General features: G+C 37.4%; 1 protein-coding gene and 1 long non-coding RNA gene across 2 annotated transcripts; one reads left to right on the top strand and one right to left on the bottom strand.

Moving 5' to 3' along the window:
- Positions 1-164: 164 nt before the first annotated feature.
- On the top strand, positions 165-19743 carry COPS2 (COP9 signalosome subunit 2). Its single transcript, XM_015873001.1, is given in 16 exon segments — positions 165-218; positions 8570-8599; positions 8601-8621; positions 8623-8685; positions 9702-9731; positions 9733-9780; positions 10883-11008; positions 11618-11707; positions 11822-11899; positions 12488-12662; positions 13657-13835; positions 14006-14058; positions 16344-16441; positions 17449-17531; positions 18242-18300; positions 18989-19743. Coding segments are annotated over 16 exon segments (1332 nt in total). The 3' UTR covers positions 19134-19743.
- Positions 19499-24706, bottom strand: LOC116653896. Its single transcript, XR_004308499.1, has 2 exons — positions 20631-24706; positions 19499-20575 (listed from the first exon to the last, which is right to left on the bottom strand). It is a non-coding gene; the product is annotated as an uncharacterized LOC116653896 (long non-coding RNA).
- Positions 24707-25063: the final 357 nt, after the last annotated feature.

The following is a 25063-nucleotide window of genomic DNA, read 5'->3' as shown; positions in this document are numbered from 1 at the left end:
CATGGCCGGGCCGTAACACACACACACAGCACAGCCCGGTACAGCGCGTCGCTCCTGCGCGGCAGCGGGTTCCGGGCGGAGCGGAGCCGCATTGGGCGGCGCCGCGCGGGGTTGTGGGAGAAGGGGCCGGTTCCTTCCCTCCCCCCGCCCGTCCTCCGGCCAAGATGTCTGACATGGAGGATGATTTCATGTGCGATGATGAGGAGGACTACGACCTGGTAAGGGCGCCACGAGGGGGGCGGAGAACGCGGGCAAGGGGGACGTGCGGCCTCGGGTGTGCGGTGGGTGCGGGCCGCTCCCCGCACCGCTGCCCCGCGCTGCAGGACGGGCTGCGCTCCCCGGGGAGGCCGCGGGCTGCAGGGGCTGCCGGGGTGAGACCGGCGTAAACTTGTGTTTCCTTTGAGCGAGCCGCTCGTTCCGCTGGTTGCGGAGTGCCTGGTTGGTAGTGATGCGTTTAGTGACGTTGTGGCATCAGGTCTCGTTCTAAGCTTTTACAGTTAAAAAAAGAAATAACAGTAGGAGGCCGCTCGCATTTAGCAACAGACAGACCGATTTACCCAGGAAAAAAAAAAAGTGGGGATGTAATGGAGTTGTTTTATTCTAAGGGTTCACCGTTATTAAAAGCACTTTTTTGAAATGAGGAAAGAAAGAAAAGCATTTTGAGATAAGTTAATGAACTAAATAGTTGTGACTCGAAACAAAATACGTTCTGGGTGCTCTGGTCAGTTATAGCTGTTACCACCATCACAAATTGGGGCTCGAGGTTTGGCTCGTTTTCTTCATGTTTTCATTTGGGTTGTTTTGTTTGTTTTGCTTTCCTGAACTTTGCAAAGCTTTTTAGAACTGAGGCACCCTCCAGAACCTCTCTGTAACTTAGTACTGCAATATATGTCATTTATTTCTGTTAAACCTGTACTTACAGCACTGCAGTTTCATTGCAAATCCCACCCTTTGCTTATTGGAAACTTAAAGGTTAAATTTGGTGATTGATTTAAAATACTGCATTTATTTTCCCATGTCATGGTGTTAAATAAGCAGCAGAGTTTGTGTCAAATATACACTAACAAACTGTGACTGGATGCTGTTTTCAGACATGCTTGAGGTTGTAATTGCAGTGTCCAACAGGACTGTTTTGGAAAATGGTTGAATAAACCTCTTATGAAGACAGGGATTCGTTTCTTCTTTTCGTGTTGATATGAATAATTAACACAGGGCTATGAGAGGGTACACGGCTCTCATTTCAGAGTGTGTGCTGCTGCAGGGAGTTTAGAAACAAAGAGCACAGTGCAGGGTAATGCACAGAATAGTACAGAACTGAAAGCAAAAGAGTACAGCTGAGTGATAGCAAGTAGTTTGTTACCGGGAGGAAGAGAGGCAGGAATTGTAGAAAATTATTGATGAGAGGAGCACACAGCTTTGTTGTCAAAATACAATACGTCAAATGTCCGAGGAGGAAAAGAAAAGCCCTGAGATGCTTTGATTTTGTCAGAGGTGGTTATGGCTGTTAAACGTGCTCTGACCAGACTGTAGAAGCAGTCAGTTGTGTTTCCTGCAGTGAGCAAATGTTTTGCACTTGAACTGAAACGTGAACTGATGATGTGAAGGCTGAGCTCTTTCCAACTTCATCCTGAGTTTTCTGTAGACAGAGGAATTGCTGCACTGCCAAACAACTGATGGCTGTTCTATGACATGACAATAACAGCACATTAGGATTATTTCTGCTTAGTTTTCCACCGGATGAAAAGGAAACGTTTTTCCTGTAGGTGACCTCCCGCAGTCATAGAAGTTAACTTTATCTGTTGGTGATCTGTTCATCAGCGGGAAAAAAAAGTCAATTATTTCTGGGTGGATGAAGCTAGATTCAGAATTTGCTAATAATGTACGCTGACAGCTTTGATTATAACACGGATTATTGCACTTTATGCTTCAATAAACAGGGTAATGTTTACTGGTGGTTTGGGAAGCTGCTGCATTTTAATTGCTTCTTTGGGGCCTTACATGATTTCAGCCCAGGTTCCTTTCACTTGTTTCAGCTGAAGGGAGGAGGAGGAAGGATGGACCTTGGTGGCACCATTTCTGTTCTCAGTCCCTGAGAGCAGCTGTGCTTAGAACTGACTTTGACACTGAACTCAGCCTTTCTCTAGAAACCGATAATTCCCGGCACAATGACAACACATTGACAGTCACTGTAATCCTCTTCTTTAATTTTGTTTTGCTTTAAACGCGTAAGGATTTGTCTGTGGTGCTGTTAATGAGACATCTTATTGTGCGCTGCAATTCAATTTAAAAATTAATCAGGGGGGAGGTAGCCAAGTCTGTTTGCTGAGCAACTTTGTGTGTTTATGTTTGTTGTTGCATTATTTCAGTGCCTTCAGCAGAGGAGCTCTGTACAGTTTGCATGAAGGGCTGTTCTCATTCCTGGGAGGTTGCTACAGATTGATGAGGATCAGCGTGGCTCAGATGCCGGGGACATGCAGATTCCTGAGGGTTTCCCTGTTCAGACTGTGGCAGTGTTAACAAGTTTGCAGTTGTACGTTGTATTTTAGGCTGTCGGACAGGCAGCTCTAGGAAGCATAAACCATTTCAGAAGAAATTTCTGTATGCTGTCAAACTTTATAAGCAATATTCTCAGCAGATGGAAAATATTCTGCCTTACTTTGATGCATCTTTGATAGAATTGAAATTTTGCACAGATAGTCACCTCTTCTCAGTCTTTACATTTCAGTATTTCCATCATTTAAAAAACTGTTTATGTGTGTCAGTATATAAAGCAAAGAAGAGGCAGCAAAACCAAACATGCGTAACTTGGCAAATGCCAAATCAGGCAGATTCAGTTTATACTCTTCTGTTTCTTTGTTGTATTTAATGACATTAATAATGTGATTGTAAAGGAGCATTCAGTGCATTTCACAAAGGATGTGGGATTCACTGCTCTTTGAGCTCGTTACCTTTTCATATTTAATATGGATTCAGTGTGTGTCCTGATACTCCATTTTATGCATTCTCTTCAGATTAATTCATAAGTGTAGAATAAATATATTTAGGACTTATTTTCCTCATCACTATGATGTCTCAGGTAGTATTGAGGCAAAGAGGAGGAATATAACTAGTGAGTAAATTCTTTCTTTCTGAACCTCGATAAGCTTCATATAAGTTCTGATTGTCATTACAGTTATTATTTTAGAGAAAGTATTTAGCACTTTGTTGAGAAGTGAGCTCCCCACAGCCTGAGAGGCAGTTCAGTGTGAAACACAAGTTAGCTGCCAGACTCTTAGAAAAGGGTGCCCAGAATTAGAGGAGGGCTGTGTGATAGCAGTAGGAAGAAAAGGCACTTAGTTTGGATACTGTTTACGTGTCACAATGCCATTCTTCTGCCTGTAGTCTCCTGTTCCATTTCTGTGCATCTCTCAAGTTCTGCTTGAAGAAATAACAGAAAGGCAGAAGCAGTCATTCAGTAGAGCTGTGCTGACCCCATTGCAAATGACTGGCTGCACAGCCTAATTATTCCTGGTGTCAGTAACGGGCTGTTACCAGTCGTGGCGTGAGCCAGCAGGCGCTGGATGGCTCACAGAGGTAGTGAGGAGCAGCAGAGAATTTCAGAGACCTGGAATGTAGAAAAGAAAAGCAGGGCCGCCAATGTGTGTTTGAGTAGTTGCAGACACAAATCACTGTTGTTTTTACCTTCATGTTTTATTCTGTTTTTAACTCCTCTTTTTTTTCTTTTTTTTCTTCTTTTCTTTTTTTTTTCTTTTTTTTTTTCCTTTTTTCCCCCGCTCTGATTTCTTTCTTTATATTCAAGTGCCCACTCTGACAAATGCACATAGAAACTGTTCTTTGCCTGCCACACTGGTGCCAGAGACAAATGTGGTTGATCGCTCTTGGGGTGTGCATTGAGCTCTGTGTTCATTCGAGATGAAATGTTCAAGAAATCTTGCTGGCAAGCTGAGAGAATAATGCATTGAGCAGTTATTTTCAAGGCTTTTTTAGTTGGACTCATTTGGGCATTTCTGTGTTTAAGAAAAAAGCCCAAACCAAAACAAAACCAAAGGGCAACAGCAGCAACAAACCGAACCCACATCACTCACAGTGTTGTGAAATATCAGATGCTCGCTCTAAATGAGTTTGTGGACCTCCTAAATGCCATGGTTATGAAACAGGGTCAGTTGAAGTAAAATCCGATTTTTACCAGACTTGTTCTCAGAAACAATTGAACTTCACAAAAAAGAATGTTTTGAATCAGCCCAATGGTTGGAACTTGGTAAAGTTACCAGCAATTGAAAATGACAGCGACGAGGACATTGTTGTTAACAATGCTTAAAAAGGCACATCTCCACAGAAATAGAACTCTTTGTGTTATGGGGGTGTGTGTGTGTGTGTGCATGGAAAGTAATTCTTCACACAGACTTTCCCTTTTTCAAGAACAGATTTGCGAAGTGTGGTCCTAGTGCAGCAAACTGCACAGTGTATGGGAAGAGAAAGTTCCGATTGCTGCTCCACGTGTAAATGCAGAGTTTAGGGGAGAGCCTCGAGCAAGAGAAGAAAATCAGTAACTAATTAAAGGCAGTTTTCAGAAAATGCCAATTTCTTGTGTTTTGTGCACATGTATCTATCAGGTTGGTGTATCATTGCCTGAGTGGGACAAGGAGCTGCTGCAGTCACTGATGTGAAGGTCCCCAGGCTTGTGTGTGTTCTGTCACTGAGGAGCAGGGCTGTGCTACAGCAGCTGGCTGCAGTCTCAGGGCTGTATTCACTGAGGCTCCAGCTGCAACCACAGCTCATTTTCTCACCCTCCCAAGCCACTGAATGTCAGTGGGCCTGTTCTCTGAGCCCATGCAGAGGTGTCATCCAGGACTTGCACAAGAAAGGGAAAAGGAGCGCTGGGACCAGAAATGAAAAGAGGGTAGTGAAGCACTAAACTAATTCCAACCTGCCTTTGCTACTGGAGAAACTGAGAATGAATCCATGCTGTAAATGCTATCGGGTGAATTGTCTTCTGCGTGTGTTCATCTTAGAAGCCAAGGCTTAGTGTTTTAAAAATGTGATGAGATGAGTTTAGTAAAAACTCAGTGCACTGAAGACCTGTAAATTAAATTAGTTCATTGGTGCACTTCTATTAAAACTTCTTATTATATTCACTTCTATTATAACTTCTATTAAAACTAAAGAGCAGAGTGAGATACCAGGGAGGTCTTCTCTACATTACAGATAAACTAACTAGTAATTTTTCTTCTCTAAAAAGCGTCTGATAGGATCAGATTGTCTATAACTGACATTTGTAGTGGAACAATACTTAAGTGATACCACAGCTATTTTTTAGCTGCAGGTCTTTCTAAGCTGTATCAGGGCTTTATAATTCTCACGAGTAATAATTAATAAAGCACTTGTTTGTTTTGTTCCTTACAGGCGGGGATTTCTAAGATCAGTTCTGCATAGTCAGGTTTCATTTGCTTTTATTTGTTGTGGTGATATTGATGCCCATTTAAAAGTATTACCAAGATCTTCATTAAAAAATTCTTAGGCTTATTTTTAACACTGAGCAGAGCTAAAACGTAGCGCACAAGTACTTTCACATCTTGAAGTTACAAAGAAGTTACCTTTACTATGCAAGGCGTTGAACTGGGGAAGTTCAGATAGGATGCAGGGCAGTCAGAGGCTGAGGAAAGGTTGGGTTTTCAGTACCTGAATTTATTGTTTAAAGAATTCAAAGTTTCTGGTTTTGACATTGGGAAGAAAACGCCTTTTTCTTAGTCTGAACTTTGAAGAGAGCTTCACACTTTCGCTTTTGGCAAAAGCTGAATGTTCTTGCATTTGTTCCATACTGCATTAAACCACCTCTACATCAGAAGATAGTGCTGCTCCTTCTGAATTGATCATCAGCGCAACTAACACTGATGTTTAAATTAAGATGTAGCACCTTAGTGGCTGATGTTCTTAGTTCTGATTGTCTGTAGATTCACTTTATCATTTCATACTTAGTTCAGCATGCTTTAAATGTTTTCTTCTCAGACATTAATTCTAAGTAGACCTTTTAAAGTAACTGCCTTAGTTTTTGTTTTGCTTTTACTCTAAGGCTGTTAACAGTCATAAAAGTAATAATGAAACTTGATCATCTTGTTAAGTTCAGCATCCAATAAATACGTTTTATTTCTTGGCTTTATAATAGATATAGGATGCAAAGTGCCGCTAATCGTTACATGGTGATGGCATTTTTCCCATCTTAAAGCGTGGTACTTGATGCCAGCTGCTGACAGCTGTAACAGCTGTTATGTCTGAGCTCTGAAAGCGTTCAGTAAGTTTAAATCACATGAAATAGCAGGCAGGCCTCTAGGTGTACCTGTATAAGCTGAATTGTCCGCAATACCTGTCAAGGTGTATGTAACTCATTGTGTCACCTCCTCCCTAGGGCAGCTTTCACAGATAGATGTGCCCTGCTAATAAACTACTTCAAAACAAGCTAAACCACATTCAGGAGCAAGCACTGCTTCCAGCGTGAACTCCAGTGTGAATTCTCACTTTAGATTGCAAAGGATTCCAATGCAGGGCCTCCACCAGCTGTTTTTAGGAGCGTGTGCTGTTAAGAAGAGCACTTTTCAGGAAGTCAGAAAGCTCTGTCTGCCTTTGAACTTGGAGGCAATATCAAGATCTTAAATTTAATATGAGGCAAAGAGCCATCGAGTGAAGGAAAAATGTAGCGATGAGAGCATAGAACATTTCCTTTGATGCATTTCAAAGTGACTCCATTAGGAGAAGTTAATCTCCAAAATTACCATTTATTAGGATATTAATACATAATAAAGAATGAAAATAGTTTTATGGAATATTTAAGTAGCATTAAGAAAAGTGATCTGAAAAAGGGCTCCGTGCTCGAGCCCACACCCAGAATCACTGTCAGAGCCCGGATGAAAACATCGATGTTTCTGGCTGTAGGCTTATAGAGCATGTAGCTTCCTAAAAGGAATTAATTCAGTTTGCCTTCCTTTTATCTTTATAAATAGATACTTCTGCCAAAAATATTTGTATTTGTTCAGGTTTAGTATAAACAAGGCATCAAGTCATTACACGCATCTTAAATGCTACCTTGTTTAAGCTTTGGCAGTAGGTGCCTTCAGAAGGTGCCACAGCTGGTGGCCTCGTATGTGTGTTCCTGCAGTTGCTCCTTCAGCACTGGATCAATAGGGTGAAGAACTGACAGAAATAAGCAAACCAGAATGTCTCACCAATGAAATAAACTACTTGTTTGCTGTTTTCTTTGGAATAGTGAGTATTAATAAGGGAATTCAGAAAACAGGCTGGCAGAATTTGCTAGCCTGTTCATTCTGTTGATTATTACTGAGTGCTGTGCTTGGGGTAAGTATAAATAAGTGCATATGTGAGCAACTAGTCAGCATATAACAAATGGAAACATTAGGTGTGTGTTCTGAAGTCTGGAGGATTAACTCCTCAAGGACCATGTTTGTTAAAATTTGGGTCAGGGGTGAGTTTCCTTTTCCATTGGAGTTGAAGAAAACTAAAGAACAAACTTAAAGCTTCTATAGTTTTAAAGGAACAGTTAGCAATACATGAATGGATGACAGGATATCTTTAGCGCAGATGAACAAGTACAATAAAAGAAGAAATTGCCTGCTTAAAGAAGGGCACCCAAATACATATGATTTATATTGTTAAAAGGGGAAGATACTCTGATGGCAATAACATTTGTGGCTTAACCGGATTCTCTTAAACACTTCATGTACTGGTAACTGAGCACTCTCCAGAAGGAAGTTGGCTTGAGAACGCCAAGTTGTCAAATACCTTTGATGCATGTAAACCTCGAAATTATTATTTGAGATTCAACTTTGTTAGTGTAAAAAAAGTAACGTTGGAAGTAAGTACTTGCTGCTAGTGTGAGTGGTGGGTAATTATTTGATTAAACTGTTGTGCCTGCACTTCATCCCCACATACACTGGCAGCCCTTTAGCATTTTTCTGCTTCTCAGCAAAGAAACAGCTGGTGTTACCGTTACTGTTTCCTGAAATGAGGATGACTCTTCAGTATGTAGAAAGGCAGTTTGGAGATTCACAGAAGCTTTTTATACCCTCTCTTGCTGAATCATTACTTGAGCAGCAGCTCAGCCAGCGTCTTCACCGCAGATAGCAAAGGTCATGTAATGGGGCACCTCTTGGCAGCCTAGTGGCCAGCAGGTTTGCTTCCCCCGTACAGAAATGGCACATGCTATATCTGTCTTTAAACACCAAAATTAGTTGAATTTGAATAATACAGTCTGTTCTTGTCATAAAGGCAGAGTTGGTGGAGCTGTGAGTTCATCAGTCCAGAAACAAATCTGTTGAGAGGGAAGTGTTGGTGGATGGGAAGCTGGCCTGGTAGTTGGGTGAGAGAACATCATGAGTTCATACTTAGGCTATGGAACTAAAGATGTTAGTATGCAGTCATTCCACGTCTGTTTGAACAGTCCATCTCACTATTATTCTTTTTCAGTGAATGTTCCAAACCTTAATTTTTCTTTTTTCCTTTCTTCTTCTTTTTTTTTTTTTTTTTTTTTTTTTTTTTTTTTTTTTTTTTTACAATGTAGGAATACTCAGAGGACAGTAATTCTGAACCTAAATGTGGATCTGGAGAATCAAATACTACAATTCCAAAGCTTTGAAGGAAGATGATCCAAAAGCAGCACTAAGCAGTTTTCAGAAGGTTTTTTTATTTATTTCATCTCTTTTACATTGATTATTGCAAGTACAGTATTTTAAAATGCTTGCAGTTTGAGTTATTTTCTGGAATTATAAGAGCCGTGTTTATATTTTAACTTTCTAATGTGCTAAGCTTATCATTGGCCTACTTGGATTCCTGGCTCATTCCCTTTCAGGATCGTGCTTAGGGAGCATCCATAGGACAAGCAAGTCCTATTTAATTACAGCACCAATCTTCAGAATTTAGTCAGTTAATTAATCCTAAGTGTTGTTTTGTGTGCCAAGTTTAAAAAACAAATCCTTTTTTTCTTTTTTAAATGACTTGGCATTTTCCCCAGGGTCTTACATAACGTATTGGTTTTGGTTTGCTGTCTGAATCCAAAGCTTTACATGGATAAATTCTGAGTGACGTAGAGTTTTTCCTTGATGCCAGTTTTAAGTTTTTAGTCTGTCACTGGGAAGCAATACATGAGGTGACTTTATGAATAAATAAATACCATTTTTCTAAAATGTTTTTTTGCAAATCCTTCACTTAACTATGCTACATTAAAGATTCCTGCCTAGAAGTCTTCATGATATGTGAAAAATGTATGGCAATTCCAAGTGAACACTTTTTAAGTAATTTTTAAGTAATCTAATTTAAGTAATCTAATTACTTTTTAAGTAATCAAACAGGATATTTTGTGTCAGTTTTGGAGCATGTTTCAACTTTTTCTATATATTTTCATGGAATAGCAATAAAGTTTTGTATTTTATGTCAGACAACAGTAAATAACAATTTGCTATCCATGGCATCAGAGGTGTGAGAATTAATGAGACATGTATCCCTCTCTTGAATTCCTCAGTAATACTGAAAAAGTAGAACTGAAGGAACAGGAACAGAGTAAAACACTACTTTGTGCAGATGACATTGTGGGGGAAATGCTTTAATGGGGTATGTACATTTTGAAAGGGATGCAAGTCTGTTCAAGTTCCAATAAAGTTTTAATAAACACTACTTTAATTTTTTTTCTCTTTCAGGTTTTGGAGCTCGAAGGTGAAAAAGGAGAAATGGGGGTTCAAAGCTCTGAAACAGATGATTAAAATAAACTTTAAATTGGTAGGAATTACTTGCTTGAATAAATAGCATAAATACAAATTTGATCTGGAGGCCTTATAGTCTTATTCAGAATTATGGCTGTGACACAACTTTTCTTTTGCAGTCTTCAGTATATGTGGTGGTTGCAAGTTAAAGGCAAAGTGAATGCAAAATAAGTACTGCTGTTGGCTAAGACTCTCTTGAGAGTCTGAGGCTCAGCCATTGCTATCCTGAGTATTATGTGGTTTCAGACTGCTAATATTGTATCTCAATACTTGTATCTCTGTATGTGTACTTCACCAGAGCAAATAAGTGAAAAATGATTTTATGCTGCATATGCAAGAATTCAAACAGTTGTACAGCCAACCCTATTTTGCCAATTGAGACAAGTATTTTGGATGTATTAGATGTAGATGTATTTGGATGTAATAGACAAGTATTTGGATGGAAAAAGTCCAGAGGAGGGCCACAAAGATGATCAGGGGGCTGGAGCACCTCCCTATGAGGACAGGCTGAGGGAGTTGGTTTGTTCAGCTGGAGAAGAGAAGGTTGCGGGGTGACCTCATTGCCAGCCTTTCAATACCTGAAGGGGAACTTACTCCCAGGAGGGGAGTAACTCTCGAAAGGGCTGATAATAGCGACTAGGGGAAATGGTTTTAAGTTGAAGGAGGGAAGATTTAGGTTGGATGGTAGGGGAAAGTTCTTTACTAGAAGGGTGGTGAGGTCCTGGAACAGGCTGCCCAGTGAGGTTGTGGAATGCCCCGTCCTGGATGGTGGTTTCAGACCAGGTTGGACAGCGGCCCTGGGCAACCTGATCTAGTAAATGTGTATGTTTGGTGGCCCTGCTAGGCAGGGGGGTTGGAACTACATGATCCTTGAGGTCCCTTCCAACCCGGGTAATTCTGTGATTCTGTGATTCTGTGATGTCAATTCTATGGAGCCTTAATCAAGTTATTCCTAATTTTGCCACTTAAGAATAAAGCAGTGATGTAAAAGTTCCTCACAGCAACCACTACTGCATAATCTGTCTGCTAGGCTTTGTTTCCTGTATGTATGTTTGCAAGATTTAACTCAGATTTTAATCATTGAGGCTAAAATGATGCAATTATGTTTTTCTTCATAGACTAACTTTCCTGAAATGATGAACAGATATAAGCAGCTATTGACTTACATACGAAGTGCAGTCACAAGGAATTACTCTGAAAAATCCATCAATTCTATTCTTGATTATATCTCGACTTCAAAACAGGTTAGATCATCAGTTCTTTTGTTTTGGTAGTTTTCCTTCTTGCGTCCTGAACTGCAGACTTCTTTGTATATGGTGCTCTGTTGTTTGGAGTTTTGACTGCATTTGGATGTTGTTGTGGTGTTTGTTTGTTTGTTTTTTAAGCAAATAAGTAGTTTGTGCTGTAGAGCTTTTGGTCACAGTGTTGGTAGTATAGAAAGAAGGCATCTTTGAACGTTTCTCTCTTTAGAAATTCCTTTTTTCATATGTTTTTTTTTTTTTTTCTTTTATGTAGCAGCAATGGCTGTTACTATTTGTCTTCTGCTACACGATGTAAGAATTTATATTGCTTGGTTATATAAGATGTTTTTTTTTAAGTTAGCTTTCGCTTTTATCTAGCACTGAAGATGACTGCCAATTTTGAAATGTGAATACTTTCTCATGATATTTATTTGATATAATGAAAGCAAGTTTACTTAGTTTTGTTATTTAAGAAGCTCCATACGATTCAGTAAGATGCAGATCTTTTTTATTTTGAAGTTCAAGCATGCAGTTTTAGTTTGCTCAGATAAACTTTATTAACAGGTACAAATTTGCTGTTTACAATTATAGAATTCTGATTTTTTATGTCAGATGGATTTGCTTCAGGAATTCTATGAAACAACACTTGAAGCTCTGAAAGATGCTAAGAACGATAGATTGTGGTTTAAGACAAATACAAAGGTAAAATAAGTAACTCATTTCTTCTGCTATTTTTGTGATACCCTCAGCTAAACTTAAACTATAATTATGAAGTCTTAATAGATCTTAGTTGCTTTAACTTTTTTTTTATTACAGCTTGGCAAATTATATTTAGAACGAGAAGAATATGGGAAGTTACAAAAGATTTTACGCCAGCTGCATCAGTCATGCCAGGTACCTTTATACTCTAGTCACTGTAGCTTGGTAAACAGCATTGATTTTTGTGTCTTTTGTTGGCATTTGAGATGTGTTGCTGAGCTTTTTTAGTACAAAGAAAAGAAATACTGTGCTTGCTGTCTGTTTAATAACATTAATAACATTAGCTAAAAGTGAGAAAAATGTTTTATTCTTTGCTTAAGGATGATTTTAAAAAAGTAATTCACAACTACTATTGATTAAATTTCATTTTAGTCAGGTGCAAGAAGAAGTGCATAGGAATCATCTAAAACCATAGATGCTTAGTTTCAAATGTAGTGAAGATTCCAAACAAGCTTCACTGCAGTCTGAAACTACAGCAGTTACTTTCTGATTTGGAAAGGTGGAGGGGGTGGAGGAATAAAGGCAGCCATGCAGCCTGCTCTGCCTGTTTGTCCCCTTTTCTTCCTGTAGCCTGGAGAATAGGTTATAAATATATGTTAAATGGTTTTGTTATAGGCAGTAGGAGAATTTATTTATATCAATCATTATATTTGTATACTGAGTGTTTTTTGAAATTGCTGTTCTCTGAAAACTTCACATTATTTGTTACTTAATCTATCCTAGACTGATGATGGGGAAGATGATCTAAAAAAAGGTACTCAGCTATTGGAAATTTATGCTTTGGAAATTCAAATGTATACAGCACAGAAAAATAACAAAAAACTTAAAGCACTATACGAACAGTCATTGCACATCAAGTCAGCTATTCCTCATCCACTGATCATGGGAGTTATCAGAGGCAAGTGAATCTTTCATTTAACTTGTTGCAGATTAGTGTACTGAAAATCTGACAGTTACTATTTTTTCAGTTTGAACTAGAATGACAAGGGATCCTGTAGGTTCATAGGCAGGCAAACCTGATGGGAATAAAGGACTACAAGTGCTGTGATTAGGGTCTTGTTTAATGTTTGCCTTCTGTAGGATTTTGAGCTTTGCTGCTCTAGTGCCCAAGCACCAGATGCATTGCTCAGTCGCGCAGGACAGTTGGCTACATAGAGGGTAGGAGTGAAGCAATAGAAGAACATTGGGAAGACCTGATCTGTTTGAAATGATGTCATACAACAGAGGACAAACGCATAAGGCTTGGCAGATTGCTATTTCTATAGTCCCCTTTTATAAATTAGTGCAGTGTCTTGCCCCATCAACATTTAAGATGTGTTTGAAAGTGGTATTATCAGTAAGGGTGAATTATAGTGAAATTGTTCTGTGTGTCTTCAAAGAAAGAAAAACTATTTACTCCCCAGTACTGATGTGCCTTCTCCCTTACTGTTGTGCAGGCAGTCTGAAAGTAGTGGGTACTTCAGGAATAACGGGAAATGAAGCGTTTCTCAATTTTTCTGTATACTGTTGCTCAACATGTTGAGAAAATTCCAGAAATACAGGATGTACGTTACTTTTAAAGTTGAAATTGATTCAATTTTTACAGTATTTTAACATAAGGTTAAAATAATTACTGGCTGTGAGGATTAGTGTTCTTTTAAATTGTTAGTGTGGGTTGGTTTTGTATTTTTCCACTTTAGAAGAGGTTTGTTCAAATGGCAAAGCTTTGTGTGAAGGCTCCAGTGTTTGGGTTTTTGGTTTTTTTTCCTAGTGATTTTTTGGAGAATGAAAAGACTCCTGAAAATATTTCAGTAATCTATTTAGAAATAGCGTGGAACTCTTGACTACAATTATTGCAGTCAGCAACAAGCACAGAGCGTTCCTTTCTCTTTTCATCTCTGTTTTCTTTTCAGAATGTGGAGGCAAAATGCACTTAAGAGAAGGAGAGTTTGAAAAGGCACATACTGATTTTTTTGAAGCATTCAAGAATTATGATGAATCAGGGAGCCCCAGAAGAACCACTTGCTTAAAATACTTGGTCTTGGCAAACATGCTGATGAAGTCTGGAATAAATCCGTTTGATTCTCAGGAGGTACTTCAAGAGTTATCATTAAATCATTTAGGTTTACTGCCTCTTTTTTTCTTTTTGTCTTTTTTTTCTTCTTCTTTTCTGACTTTATAGGAATATTACCCAAAAGACAACAGTGGGGAAAAAAATATTTAAAATCTGAACATCCATGTTTTGCTTTCTGTTCTGTGTAGGCTAAACCATACAAAAATGATCCAGAGATTCTAGCAATGACGAATTTAGTAAGGTAAGATTTTAATTTTTCCAGAGAAAAGGAAAAAAACACCCCTATAGCATTCAGACAGCAATGGAGTGATTTTTTAAGTGGTGGTTTTTCTTTGCACAGCTGACACTTTATAATAGTTATTGGGCAAGTACTTGTAGATTGATTGATTGTGGTTGTGATTATTATTATTATTTCTTCTTTAAAGCAACTTTTGTTTGCCATGACATACCTAAATATCTGTACTGTTCCAGGTAGGGATATGGAAACATGCTGTTATCTTCTGCTAAGTTTGCAATGGCAAGTTCCCTTGAAGTTTTGTTGCTTAGTGCTGTGACTTGAATTCCAGGCTTAGTTGACTCTGTGATAAACTGAGGTGACTGACTCTCATGCTAAAGCCAGTAGAATAACTGCATGCCTGGATGTTTCATGATTACTAAAGGAGATTCATAATTTAGGAATATGAGATGAATTTTTCACGTGTTTTCCAGTATCCTTTAAATACACATGGAGATCAAAAGCATGCCTCTTTACCTCTTAGAGACAGCTGCCAGCTGAGAACTTTTAGGGTACTGACAACATCATCGTGGAAAATAAATTGAATTGAGGCAGCCTTTGCATACTCTGCTATATGAAGCTAACTTGTTCCATCCACTCTTTGCTTTATCAAATCATAAAAAAGAAAGCACCACATAGGAAAGCTTCCCACCTTTACTTGTAAAAAGTAATGCTTGTTCACATTTTGCAATACACAGTCTCATATCACCTTGCTGTGATATTGCTGTGGTGCTGCACCATTGTATGCATACAAATCATTTCTGAAAGTAAGGATATTCATCCCTTATTGACATAATGATAAGTAAATGGTTTGGCAGTTCATTAACGGAATGTTTCCATTAATTCCACTTCAGGCATGTCTTTTCTACTTTGCTTTCATAGTTCCTTGTGAATTTGAGACAGAAGGAACTCCAGATGGCCTTACCCAAACTGATTTTATTCATATTCCTAATTTATATCTTTTATCTTGACATTTAACTGCTTTTATAACTTAATAATGCAGTTAAGATAAGAAACGTGCAGAAGATAAAATCATTTCCAAGCACTGCAATCAGGTTTTTAATTCTTGTACTCTACGTTGGTAACTTGAATGTGCTACATATGGTAAAAAGACTTTTGAAATAAGCGATAGAATATGCTTAACTGATATACCATTTAATTTTGTGTGATGCAGTCATCATGTGATACAGTCCCGTCCTCTCATGAGTCTGTTCATAAACTCCTGAAGTTCCACCTTAAATGTCACTGGTCTTTATATTGTCCCTCTTGATGATAATAATTCTTACCATTTCAAAATGTACAGAGACCATAAATTCACATTAGAATTTGTTTCTAAAATGTTTGGTGTTGGTCTTGAGCAGGAATTGAAAGCCTGCATCGATCATTATGTGTTTCAGGCTAAATACTGCTTGCCTGTAGCTTAAATTAAGTTTCATTGGTTTCACTGAGTAATCCCAGTAATGGCTGACTGTTCCCTTAAGAAAAAATGATAGATTTGAATTGTAAGATGATATATTCCAAGAAAAATGTCGTTTCAGTGGTTATAACTCCTACCTTTAAATGTTACTGAGATGCCTCTACTGAACAGTAATTGGTGTCTGAACCCACATTGTTTTTGTAACCTTTACTTGGATAACAAGATTGAGCAATTAAACTAAAAATTCATTACAAGTAAGAATCTAAACTGTATTATGCCAAAAATTAGTGATGGTTAGTCCTGATAAGTCAGGCATTTCTTCTGTCTTTCAGTATTTTAGAATTCAATTTAATGAAGACATTCTAGGAAGAATTCAAACAACAACAACAACAAACCCTGGAGTCTTTTTACTCATCTTTTTGTTGTTGTTTTTACATAACACAAGGATTCATTAAGCCAAATTTCAAATAATTATACTGTCTAAAATTGGCAGGTTTGGGGCTTTAGGGCTTTCTGTTTATTTTGTTTTTAAGTATAATGATCTGGAAAACAGAGTACACTTGCAGAAGAACTAAATGTTCTGAGTGAAGTTTTGTAAATGCTAACAGAAACTGAAAATAGAGAAAGATCATTTCTGAAGCATTTAATCTTGAAATATATTTTCCTTATAAAGATTGTGAACGTCGTTATTTTTCACCAATGCTTAATATATATATATATATAATATATATATATATATATATATATATATATATATATATTTAGAAGAATGAAGCCTTAATGAGTCTGTTTTTAATTTTAAAAATATTAATTTAATCTCTCACTTTTTCTGAAGTGCCTATCAGAATAACGACATTACTGAATTTGAGAAGATTCTGAAAACAAATCACAGCAACATCATGGACGATCCCTTCATAAGGGAACACATTGAAGGTATTTTTACAGACTGTTTCAGTCCTTTTTTTTTTTTTAATTTTTTGGTAAACTTTTATGGTTTACTTTCTCTGACAGAATGAGAATTCTTCGTTATTACTACTCAATAGATCATTCCTTTACTGTTCACTTTTTGTTTGTTAAAAAGGACATGGCAAACAGCAGAGGAAACTAAATATAACATCTCTACTGCTGTTACATACAGGCTACAGGTGAACTTCAGAGTCTTGTGGGGAAACTCAGTGAGATAAGAGAAGTGAATGCCTAAGGAAGTGAGTCTAACAGAAGTGGAAGCCAAAAAAAGAAGGACAGTTGAATTCAAGCACTGTAGGGAATTTGAGTTTAACCCCTTATATGAAGCCCGCTAGTGATACACAGGGAAAAAGACACTCATCTTCTTCAGTCTTTAATGATACGGACTGCATGTTCATAGCTAAGGTGTTTATATACCTTTTGTTATTCTTTAAATATCTTTTGTTTTATTGAGAAGCGTAATCTTGTCTTCAGTAACGCCATATAAAAAGTCCTTGTGTTACCAGTTAGTTAAGGATCCATTTAGCTTTCTCTTTCTGTTAATTTACAGTAATAAGCTTCCATTTTATACAGATTTTCATTAACAGTGGCTGTGGAATTGTACCTATCCACAGTCTGCCACTTCATGCAGGCTATGTTTTATCATTCTTCTGTTCCTCATCATAATTATACCATTAGGCTCTGACTTTTGACTTAAAATATGAAATTTAGAGGGGCAGACAATACAGTTAGTTTAAATAATTCAAGCTTTTACCAAGGAATATATTGCTCCCTGTTTAAAGAATTTTCAGCTTCATCTATCCATCCTAGAGTTACGTATTGCCATGCTGTCCCCTGAGAAAAAAGGATCCTTATTTTGCTGTGCTTTCCTGCTACTTATACATCACAGTATTTAGGCCTTCTTTCTTCATGGAGCTCTATTATATCTTTGTTAAATAAGTACTGTTGTTATACTTCTGTTTTTTTTTTTACAGAGCTTTTGCGAAACATCAGAACACAAGTGCTTATAAAATTAATTAAGCCTTACACAAGAATACATATTCCTTTTATTTCTAAGGTATGTCTTAGTGGAGCCTTGCATGTGCTTAAGTAAATGATAAATTATGAATAAAAACACTTAAATACAGTGTTTCCAGAAATAGAACATCTAAAGTATAATGTAAACTGTACTGTCATACCGATGCATTGCTGGCATCAATATATTATATTATAATGTGCACTGTGATATATTTCAGTAGTACACAATAACTGTATTCTACTTGCTGTAGAAAAGGACATTTTTGAAGAGAAATATAAAATGTTAGATTTGCATAATTATGAATTTTTATAGATATAAAAATCTAGGTTTTAATCTCTGGTTCAAGAGAGAATTTTCAAATATGTGTCGTGAAAGAGAACTGTGGTAACGGTTGTAAGACTGGAACTATTGATTTCATTCTCTAATCTCTAAAGAACAAAATCTAAAACAAACCTATTTATTTTAAATTCAATCAATGAAGGAACTGTTCTGGAGATTCCTGATTTTTTTTCTTTATCCTCTTCAGCCTTTTCTGAGAAGTTACTGATCTTTAGATTGTTGGCCGTGTTTATTTTGGCTGGAGATCTTTTGCTTGATAGATGACTTGTGAATGATATTTTTCAAACAGTAAGAAACAGAAATCTAACCAAGTTATATATGTGCAAATAAACACTGGAAGGATTTAATGTTGTGAAACAGAATACCAATGCAATGGCATTTCTTTTTTTTTTCCCCCCTTTTTTTTAAAGGAATTAAACATAGATGTAGCTGATGTGGAAAGCTTGCTTGTGCAGTGCATATTGGATAAGTATGTATTCTTTTTCTTGTTTACTTATCTGCTGTTACTTTAAAATAATCAAAGTATATAAGAAGCAATAAAACAGTATTTCTGTGCTGAACAACAATACTGTTTGACTCTTAAGCCAAAAGTAATAATGCTGACTTTACTGGTTTGCTTGACTTATAAGCAAAGTATATTTGTAATATGTGAGCCAAGAGAATTATATATAGCAATTGTGTGGCATGTTTTTTTACTTTGATTTTGAATTACATAAAATAAAAATACCTGAATTGTGATTAAAATTTATGATTATTCTTAGTATTTGGTGCTTATACCTACATATATTCTCAAGTTCACAAATTATTTTATTAGTATGATCTGCCTGACTGGAAAAGCTAAACAACAATTTATAAAACATTATTTTGGAGGGCCATCTATTTTATGTATTAGGAAAATGCTTCCCACATCTCCGTATTTCATGATTCCTTGTCTTTAATGAACTGTTTTCCTCATATTACTTCAGACTTTATATGGCTAGGCAGCTTGTCCAACAAATTAATTGCTCAATGGCTTAATTTAATTTGCTTTCTAGCCATAATGACAACTAAATAGTGTCACCCTCTTATGTAATAAGACCTCTTTCTTTACCTCTTGATTGTTAGCTCCTACTGCTATGCACGTTAGTGACTGTAGCTATTTATTTGTTCCCTTCTAGCACTATACATGGCCGAATTGATCAAGTCAACCAGCTCCTAGAACTGGATCATCAGAAGAGAGGAGGTGCACGGTATACTGCGTTAGATAAATGGACCAACCAACTAAATTCTCTCAACCAGGCTGTAGTCAGCAAACTGGCCTAACACAAAACAAGCTTTTACAAACGTACTTAAGGCAAAAGTGCAGTGATGTAAACCTTAAAAAGAACTGGGAATGGCAAAACTACTGTCGGTTGGTGTGCCCTGAAATTATTGGAGTTATGGCAGAAGTGCTTTTTTGATCAGCTGGTTTGTGTTTTGCTGCTGCATTTATCCCAAGAAAAAAACAGCTTTAATCTCCAGAAGAAAACCAAAATGCCACGGGATTTATGCTGTATTGACATCTTGCCCTAAACATACAACATCCTAGTAATTTGTCAAAGGGCAGTTAATGACCAGAGAGAAGATTTTTGTCATGATTTTAAATACACTGACACATTACTGTTGGTTAAATTTAAAACATGTTTTACTTGCAGAAATTCTCACAGAAATAACCTGCAATAACTTGAAATGCATACCCTTTTGAACACTTCCTTTTCTCATGTATAAATTGAAATGTTTGCTGCATTTTGAAAAAATGTCAATTCTCCAAAAATGTGTCCGTATATTTCTGTACCTGCAGTGTAGTAAAGGTTTAGAAGAAACCCCATAATTAGTGGCATACTGTCACTTAGGTTTCAAGCAGCAAAATAAACAGTGCAGTTCAGAGATTGTACAGTTTGTTTCTTGATGTGCTTTCATTATACTTGATTTTACTTCCATTGTTTTTAAAGGAAGACGGATTATTTCATTTTCACCTCACTGACGAAGGATAATATGGAGATTTTAAGTCTGAACTTTGGTATCTGTGCTGTTCATTTTTTTCCGTGAAGTAGCTAAACGTAAATACTGAGAAGTTCGAAAACTGGCATTTAGCAGTCTAAGTTAACTGATTTTGTTGTTGTTGGTTTTTTTTATCTTGCAGTATACCAAACTTATTATTGCTGTCTGGTTGATGTTGGTGAGCATTTATTTGGCACTGACCAAAAATTTGATCCTTTTTTATTTTGGTTTATTTAAGAATACAGGTTTTCCAGGCAGTACCATGGGAATAGAAATGCAGACTCTGATTATAGAATGGTAGAATCACTAAGGTTAGAAAAGATGTCGAAGATCATCTACTCCAACCACCCACCTGCCACCAATATTGCCCATTGAACCATGTCCTGATTACTACATCTGTCATTTCCTTGAACACCTCCAGGAATGGTGGCTCCACTGCTCTCCTGGACAGCTTGTTCCAATGCCTGACCGCTCCTTCAGACTGTTGCCCTTATCAAAGGGTAACAATTTCAAAGAGATTGTCGCCCTCTAAGAGACTCATTAACTCATTTCCTAGTCAGTGATCTTTTTGACCAAATTCAGTATATACAAAAAGACACACTGTGGGGACCCAATACAGTAAACTTGGTAATAATGGAATACATTCTTTTCCAACTATTTGATTTTACTGTAGTCTATTCAAGTCCTGAAGCCCTATAGTGCAGTAGGCATGTGCCTCTTATGTCCTAAGATTTGAGGTTCATCCATTAAAATCAGAGCTGCAGTATCTGCCACATCAACCTGCATTCCTGTGCCAGCTTGTTTAGTGTTGTCTGAGATAACATCAAGTGCTCCAGTTTAAAGCTAAGATTAAGATATAGTCTTTTACAAAGCAGTACCACATGCAGTCATTATTAAAGTAGAAGGAAAAATATGTGAATAGAGCAATTAGCACCAAAAAAAAGCACCTCTAATGACACATCTATCACGTATGTGCGAGACAGCATGGTTAAACTAAAGTAGGACTTAAACGGGTAACAGCATAGTATTAAATGGGACAAAATACCCTTTCATTTGAAGGGTAGTTACTTCCCTTAGAAAATTACTTTGTAGTTGTCAAAGTGAGTGGTTTCTTCTTGTGTTTACACATTAAAACTTAACGTGCTGCATGAATAGCATGGTGCTGGATCTTGGATTTCTCCTTCACTGATGCATTGCTTGAATTTTTTTTATTTTTTAATTTTTTTTTACAAATTTCTGTTTCTAATTTACCCACTCAGGACATGAATATAAATTGAACTTAGGTTTTTAAGCAGAAGCAAAGATTTTTACCTTCATAAAATCCATAGGTAACATTTACTGAAGATTTGTACTGTGCTGCCTTACAGTTCTGTGATCTAGAACAGTTTTTCCTTTGAAAATTCCACTAAGATCTGGCAGTGTCAGATTGAACTTTGCAAAATCAGATGGGTGTATAATGCGTCATGGTAAGTGATACTGGTGGTCAGCATCATCCTCTGAAAGTCCTGGGCCCCAAATCTACAGATCCAGAGACTTTTAGATGGATAGGCAGCCTTGTGAGTTTCTCCTTCCCATTGGGACAGGGAACCTCAACAGCTATTTCAGTGTGACTCCTTTCTCTGCCATTTCCAGCCACCCTTACTGTGGGTGGGAACAGCTACTCTTCTCCAAAGGAGAGAAGAAAAAAAGAACTGTGCTTAGCTTAGTTTTGTTAAAAAACAAAACAAAAAAAACCACTCCCACCTTTGTCTATTTTAAGTGATGTAACTTTTCTCATATCTGTATGTATTGCGGAGGCAGTTAGTTGCCTCTTGTAAGGTTTTGCTTATGAAATACTAATTATAGTAGGACTAGGCTATCTAGTGAAAGACTACTAGCTTGAATAGTGAGAGCTAACTGTGTGTTTTTAAAGTGAAAAATACCAGTCTACCTCTATTGTTATTGGCGCTCAGAGTTTAGCTCTTACTTTGCATATGTGCTCCAGGCATGCAGTGAAGGCTTATATAAGTCAGTATCTTTTTGTGTTCACGTCATTGTTAACCTCACGGATGAAACTTGTCTTTGGGAGAATGGGGGGAGGAGTTGTCTTGTCATGAAACTATCATAGCAAGTGCAAGTAGTTGCCATAGCCCATGTGGTAGATCCATCTCTGATGTGATTTCCACCTCCTTGGGAAAACTGAACAAACAATTGAAAGGTGAGCAACTTTTTTTATTGAGAAAGGTTGCACTGCAGGTTCACTTCCTGGCCTTGCTGCATTCTCCAGTCTCAGTTCCAACCATTAAATTTCTGCAAATGTCATTAATTGCTGTAGCCATGCTTGTGTTTTATATATGTTTTGCTGTTGGTCCAAGATAAACTAGTGCCTTAGCTAGTGCCAATAACTATCTCTTTGCAAAAGAAAATGCTAATGTTCTTTTATAAAAGATTACAATAGTGCTTAAGCTGTGTATATAAACCCCTCATTTGAGTAGCTGGCAACTTATGCATTAAAACTGAATGTCATGCAAATGAAATGCTAGAGGATCTGGGTGCTATATGTGCATGTGTGTTAGATTATTCTTATTAATATTTAGCAAACATACTTTGGAGGAATTCATTCAGTTCTCATCTTAAGATTCTCCTATGATCTGGATCTGAAACCATGATGTGGTGAGGATTTTAATTTCTTTTTACACTGAGTAGGCTTAGAGCTTATTGAACAAAAAAAAAAACACAACAAAAATGGCAGCTGAAATGCACCTGGCAGGATAATATAACAAAGGTATTTGAATTGGAGTCTGTTAATGCTGTCATTCTTGTAATTACTCAGAAATGGTCAGCTATAAATCCTGCTTGAAAGTCATTTTTTCACATTTTTCTTTTTTGGCTTTGTTTGCATGGACTAACAGTGAAATGATACCATTCTGGACAGTACCACAGCCTTATGCAGACATACAGCAATTATCTGAGCTACATTTCCTTATATGTGTGTCAGTACTGACTTCTAAGCGTTTAGCCGTTGCTCCATTTTCAGATTGCTAACGATACCATTTCAGAGCCAGAATATACCTAAATTAGAGAACAAGATTTAAAAAAAACCCTACACTACAGCTAAATAGTTGTGTTAATAGAGATCTTTACAAAAAGGATTATTGCCTCCTTAAATACTTCTAAATCAGCTCAAAGGTAGTTTGCAAACTACAACTGCAGTTGTATATTATTGTATATATTGTATAATAATTGCATATTTAGCGCTGAATTTTAGATGTAATAACTCTAAGCCTTATGGCAAGAGAGAGGGCTAATCCCTGCCTGGCCGTGCTACAAAGAACTGCAAGGCAGGATCCATCCTGGCTGGCTCTGGTGCCACCTTGCAGCTTAGTGGGAGTGCTGGAAGCAATTGCATGTTGCTATCAGAATTGTCATTCTCAGACTGCAGACAAGCTCCCAGCTTTCCTTCCCACTTGGGTTTCGATGCATTCTCTGCTGTTTGCCTTTGGCTGCCTGTGCAGGATGCAACATGTTTTATCTCCACACGTCAGAGGCATATGTTTTGTTTGCCAAGTTATACTTCGTTATTTTGTGCTTGTCTTTTTCAGTAATTTTACTGAAGACTGTAGTTCCAGTCCAGTACAGCGATGTCATTTTGGAGTCAGCTTCATTCCTGCTGCTTCTTCCCCCTTCTTCCAGTGGCATAACTCCCTCCAAACCCACTGTTGGTTGTGGTCAGCATTGAGGCTATGCCATTGCAGAGCTCAGGCTGAGCCTGCTGAGACCACGGAGAAAGGGTGTTATTGAGCAATCTTTGTTTCGTACTTTACCAGTGCAATTAAGTTTGTACATAGGTTCAGCTTTCAATGTAAGAAGTTGCCTTGATTTCACTGAGATGTGCTTAATTGCATCCTAAAACACTGTGCAGGACTTTCTACTCACTGAATGTAAATAAACCCTGTGTAAGTAGGGAGCATGAGTGACCACACAGACGCTTTAGACTTGCATGCAGTTCTGTGATCTTGATTCACACACAGTCATTATCACATGCCTTTCCATACTGTTAAGGTATTCTGGTTTAGACTCCCTTGAATTATTTTTCTGTCTACTGAGATTGTCTTCATTTTGGTTGGTGTCCTCCATTGTATTCGGGAAGGATAAGTTTATCTTGCAGATGTAGCAATAAACCCAATAATTTATTAGCAAACCGCAGTGAGCACCCATTAGATTAAAGCAGCATTTTTGCTTCCCAACTATTTCTTCCGTGTTGCAATAGAAATAGCAATAATTGCTTAGAGACTGACATGTTTGAGAACTAGACCCATAGAACTGAATATTCAAAAGCAGCTACTGCAGTTACCAGTGTGATAAGCAGTGATTTTATTTGGCTGCTAGGTTGGCTGACTTCTTTCTTTCTTTCTTTTTGCTTCTTTCTGTACTGTAATACTGCTGGGTACTCTTACACAACTCTCAATCAAGATGATGTTGGTATAACCAGAGAGCAGCCTGCTGTAGTTGTAATAGCTGCGGACAGCGGATCAAACATAACTGGTTCTAAGCGCTTTCACATGTTTTTCTTCTGGGTGATAATACAGTTAATTTTTACGGGAGACTTGAGTTCAAGTGGCCACTTAGGTCAGCCAGCATAACCTTCTGTTCTATGTATATTGTATAGATTTTGTAGATTTGATGTCTATTTAATCACTGCCCAGTTTAGATCTTAGAACTACTTGTTGTTGTTCAAGTATGCATAACAGCCTTTTCAAGTGTGACCTTTCTGTTGGTATGTATCTTGGGAACAAAAGAAGGATTTCATAAAGAACAGCCTCGCCATAAAGAGTCATTATTTTAAAAAAATACAGCAAGTATCTTAAACAAATGTCATAATATATATTCCGTGGTCAGCACCAATTTGGACAAATTAAGCTGCATTCCAAGCCAAAATGCTGGTCTGCCAATACAAGAAGACAATTGTTATAGTAGTTCCAGTGGGATTTTTTCACTGTTTTCTTTCCAGTCTGGCTCACAGTTGTCCCACATTACTCAGGAGATGAAAAGCGACCAGGTTTTAAATAAGTCGATATAATTTTGCAAAAATAAGCAAAACACACTCAATTATTGGGAATAAAATACACTTCAGTCATTGTTCAGTTTATGGAGATTAAGGATTAGGTGGCTTAGTTGATGTTTCATAATTATTTACTTATACTGTAGATTTACATCTCATATGTAAGTTCATG

Source organism: Coturnix japonica, chromosome 10 (assembly GCF_001577835.2).
Source record: "Coturnix japonica isolate 7356 chromosome 10, Coturnix japonica 2.1, whole genome shotgun sequence".
In the NCBI taxonomy this organism is placed as follows: Eukaryota; Metazoa; Chordata; class Aves; order Galliformes; family Phasianidae; genus Coturnix; species Coturnix japonica.
This window is presented reverse-complemented; position numbering and strand designations above follow the sequence as displayed.